Source organism: Anoplophora glabripennis, unplaced genomic scaffold (assembly GCF_000390285.2).
Source record: "Anoplophora glabripennis isolate ALB-LARVAE unplaced genomic scaffold, Agla_2.0 scaffold225, whole genome shotgun sequence".
Taxonomy (NCBI): Eukaryota; Metazoa; Arthropoda; class Insecta; order Coleoptera; family Cerambycidae; genus Anoplophora; species Anoplophora glabripennis.
This window is the reverse complement of record NW_019416658.1, coordinates 151,940-156,538: the sequence shown is the minus strand read 5'-3', so window position 1 is coordinate 156,538 and position 4,599 is coordinate 151,940. Positions and strand designations below refer to the sequence as shown.

The window sequence follows — 4,599 nt, the reverse complement described above, 5'->3', positions numbered from 1 at the left end:
GAGAAGTTATTTGGTGTAATTACATTGCAATGCGTATAACAATATACATTTTGACTTGCGCGCCGCGCCGCTAGGGCACTCCACTGTGCGTCGACCCCGTCAGCGCCTCACTTTTTCATATATCTCGACATATATTTTAAAGTAAATAAAAAATAAAGAGTAAAATGTCTTAAACTCATAAATATATTTATTTAAGCATAAAATTTTCACATTCATCTGCATTACAACCACATAAAGTAACAGAAGTAACATAATTTTTTCTACGATTACATGCTTTAGTTTTACATGTTTTCAAACATTTACATCAATCGATCAGGTATTATTTAACATAAATATGGGTAATACTGCACCATTTTCATCTAGTTTGTAACCAAAATTTTCGATATTCAATGTCTGGTATTTAGAGAATATTGAATTTTTCCAAATATACGTCTGCAATGATGTTCTTAGTATGTGTAGTTGAAAGGCATCATAAGTACATGGAATATTTCCTAAATTTATACCCATTCCACACGTTCGAGAAAAAATATTTAATTTAGCTTCGTGTAACGTTTCACTTTTTTTATTTATTAATTTTAAATAAACTTTTTCTGATTCATACAATTGCTCTGTAGTAGGCTCTAATCCATTTCCTAAAGGAATAAGAGCATTTTGATTGGTTTCATTTTGAAATAAATCTAAAGCCCTGTTTTGTACCGATTTTACTGGTAGTATCACAACCAGTGAGTGCATGCAGGGCTGGTAATAATTGACACACCCGGTAATTTAAAGTTTCAGCAGCTACATGACAAGCTAATAGCTCTGATTTTTGACCATTTATTTTAAAAAATATTCCTTTACATTGTAAAGATTTAAAGTAAGGCCAAAAATAAATACCTAAAATGAAAATATCGGTATCAACTGAATGTATTATAATTTCTGAGTTTGATGGAAGCATATATTGAGCATGACAAAAAATTCTAGAATCTGCTTCTAAATGATTATTTTGCAGTTCAACAATTTCATACATAATATTGTCTTGGATTTTAAAACATTTCTCAATATCATCGAAACCACCGGATATAATCATCTGTTCATCGTTACTTAACGAAACATAATTCGGTACATTTTGAGCATAAAAATTTAACTAATTCGAACTTATTTTTAGTGTTTGTCATCAAAGTATTAATATTATTTGGAATTTTTGTATCTCGACTCTGAATAAGCATATCTGGGGCATTAATACTTTTAGCNATGGTTTGATCGTTTTTTGCACCTGTTTATTCGTTTTACTGCGGCCGGCGTCTTTGAAAATACTCAGGTGGCATGACATAACATTCCTATTATTTGATAAGCTTTAGATTATTCAGTTATTAAATGTTTGAAATTATTTGTCTTTGCGGAAAACACTATTTACAGAATATGGGACCCATAAAGGGTAAATTTACCCATTTTAAAGATATCATCCAAATTTTAAAGTTCTGGTCTTAAATAAACTAAAATATAGCTCCTAGTTTTATCTATTTCATATAATTTTTTCTTATAAGGGATAAAAGGTAAAATACCTTTAAAATAAAATTTTCATTTGGTCGACTTTCGTGGTTTTAAGTTTATTTAAAATAATCTTTTCAGGAATTTCACCTTAAACCCCCTGTATCTCAGAAACCAAACACGTCTCGGCCCAAATACTACTAGAATTTCCATGTTTTTCAATATTTTTTAATATTTTTTCTAGATTGCTCTTATTTGATATTCAAGTAAAAATTAGAATTTTTTTTAATGAAACAAATTTATTTCTCATTTCTACTGGATACTTATAATTTGCCAAAATAATCTTTCACGAAATATTAAACGAGAGATCACGACAAAAAAATTTGCAAAATGGTGTTGATTGAAATACAGAACGCTTACATTTTTGTTTCTAAAATTTTTCACATCTTCCTGAAGGAATTGGAAAAATCATGAAATTTTTTAGTCACAATTTTGTATACATCCTTTATACATTTCAAATACATTTTTCAAGTCTCTCATTTTGCCATCGTTAATAAATTTTCGAGATTTTACGGAATAATTTTTGCTATCAACATGCTGCTACCGATATAATCACATCACCAAAGCTTATTTTTTTTTTATCTTCTCTTGCATAGAAAATATCATCTGTCACTCCCCTCAAAGGAATTACCGCGTTAAAATTACAGCCATTGCTAAATATGTATTATTTGCTGAAACTTTGCTGCACTTTTTTTCCTTGGTACTTTATTCGACAGACTGTTGTAGGAAAACTATTTAAGATCGATGTCTTTTTGTCATGGGTAGTTTTTGCATAATAAAAAATAAAGGGTAGGTCCGAAGTATAAAAAGGTCATCGCATCCATGCTTTTTTTAAAAAGGAATTACTTTTAATGCTTATATCTTAAATAACTATTATTTAGGAACCCTGCAAAGAACCTCCACCGAAATGCAAGAAGCGCGAAGTGAAGCATGAAAAATGCCCCGAGAAAAAGGAGAAGCCCAAGAAGAAATGCACCATAGACGCCTCGCCTCCTGAGGCTTGGACTATTTCTGGCAGCATAAGGAATCTGGATTTCCAGAAGGTAAGCGAGAAATAAAAAAAGCAAATGTTTGGGGATATTTATGACTAAATACTTTATCTGTTATATATTTCGGAAATTGCATTTACAAGATTATTACTACAGTTTGGAATACTTGGCTCGTAACGGTTCATTTCAGTTATTTACTAGACGATGTTCATGGTGCTATGCCTATTTTGTACATCTGCAGAAACTCCTGTAAGTTGTATTTTGAGTAGCAAATTGACACATTAAAAATTCAATTTCCAGATACAACTCGTTGAAATTGTACCACAATACAAAATTTTCTAAAAACTTCATATTTAAATTCATAAGCTAAGTCCGGTTCTGTTACGAGTCGGTGATCCTTAAGCTCTCTGACTCAATTTGAACACTGTTAGAGTTTTGTTGTAACACTCCTGATATACAACGGAAATCATTTGTCAATAATCTTTGTAGTATCAGTTCAGTAAGATGAAAATCGAAAAGTTGAAGGCAGAAATCGGCGTGCCTTCGAACCTGGCCCAGAAAATCGTGTATGAAATGAAAGACTGTCCCAAAGACGACTCGAAATGCCCAACGCGAAACTGGGCACCGCCTGTAGTGGATCACACAATAGACGTGAGTTAACTGTTTTGTCTTATCGCGTTTGCTTTTTGTTTGTGCGTACGGCCAGCAAGTTCCCTGGTGTGAAAAGTCACGTGAACGTTTTCTTTAAGGTAAGTTGATATCGTTCAGTATTTCTTTAATCTCGTCTGGTGGTGACCGGGGAACTTGCTCTCGTACGGATGCGAATGGAATTGTCGATGCAAGTTCCCCGACATTGACGGTTCGGTGGTGACGTTCCCGTTTTTGTTCTGTTGCAGGAAAGTTTCCGGCCCCATGACCCGTGCTGCGAGGAAGCCAAGAAGGGAAGGCAGCGCCGAAGGCGGCCGAAAGTTTTCATCCCCGAACCTAGGAACTATAAATAAAAATGAAAATGTAGTCGCTTGTGCATGTCAATAAAGCTATATCCAAATGGAATTCGAGTGATTTTTATTTGTTTTATTTTTTAAACTTTTTGTATTTTGAGTAGGTATGTGGTATTGGGAACTTTTTAAGGACATTTCATTTTTCAGGATATAAATCATATAATCAATCGGGAAAACCTAGAAAATCTGGAATTGTCGCATAATTTCATCATAAATCTGAATATGTACAATTGTAAACCAAAAAAGTGGTGGGGCAGGGGTTCAGAGGTAGTAATTTTCCATAAACCCCAAAATTTTTGTACAAATCGGCTACAAATATGTTATAGAACAACGCATTAAAATGCACAAGTCATCACGTAGTGAGGAAAAACTGTTATTAATGATTTATGCAGCAAAAATTGCTTTTTTATCCGTTTTTCTTCAAAATCTCAGTTGGATGCGAAGAGATTGTTTTTGATCTAAATGAAATTTTCTGCAAGGTAGCATCGCTACAATTTCTTTTTTTACAAAACTAATTTTGCAGTTAAAAAAAGGCAAATATCAATGTTTTTCTTAAAATTGTTGTCAATATTCTAAAAATTATGTAAACTCCATCAAACTTTCGGAAAATACTCCTCAATTCATATTAGAGATGGGCGGAACATGACTGATTCGGCTCACTGAGCCGGCCCTTTGTACTGAGCCAAGTGAAACGGTTCCTTCTTAAAGATCTGTCCCGGCTCTCGGATCTTTGTGTCGAATGTCGGAAGTGGTGAACCGAAATCAAGAGTAGTGCACCCGCACTCGCACAATTCATGCAGTGCAGGTATCGGGTGTATTATTTGTATTATTCGCTACTTTTTCAAATGATAAATAAGTAGTGAAAACAAATTTTCATTCAAATAAATACAAAAAAATAAATTCACCAAAAAATAATTATTTAATAAAAATTAATTCCAAAATTTTCTTTTTTTTTTTACGTGCTTTCTAAATTGCTAGTTAATAATCAACCGAATATTGATTCTAATATATTTGTATAAAAATAATACATAATTCTATTAAACAATCTATTTTATGTATCTGTTTAATAATTTTATTAA

At 32.5% G+C, this 4,599-nt stretch overlaps 1 protein-coding gene across 2 annotated transcripts in view; it reads left to right on the top strand.

Annotated features, from left to right (window-relative positions):
• The window catches only part of LOC108908036, a 16,815-nt gene that overhangs the window by 6,855 nt on the left and 5,361 nt on the right, over positions 1-4,599 (top strand). Inside the window, exons 6-8 of one of the 2 annotated variants that reach the window (XM_018711943.2) lie at positions 2,412-2,573; positions 3,009-3,170; positions 3,416-3,558. In XM_018711943.2, the coding sequence (XP_018567459.1) occupies positions 2,412-2,573; positions 3,009-3,170; positions 3,416-3,520 (429 nt within the window). In that variant the 3' untranslated portion in view covers positions 3,521-3,558. Of the gene's footprint in view, positions 1-2,411; positions 2,574-3,008; positions 3,171-3,415; positions 3,559-4,599 lie in introns of those variants that run through there. The other variant, XM_018711944.2, reaches the window with a different exon arrangement.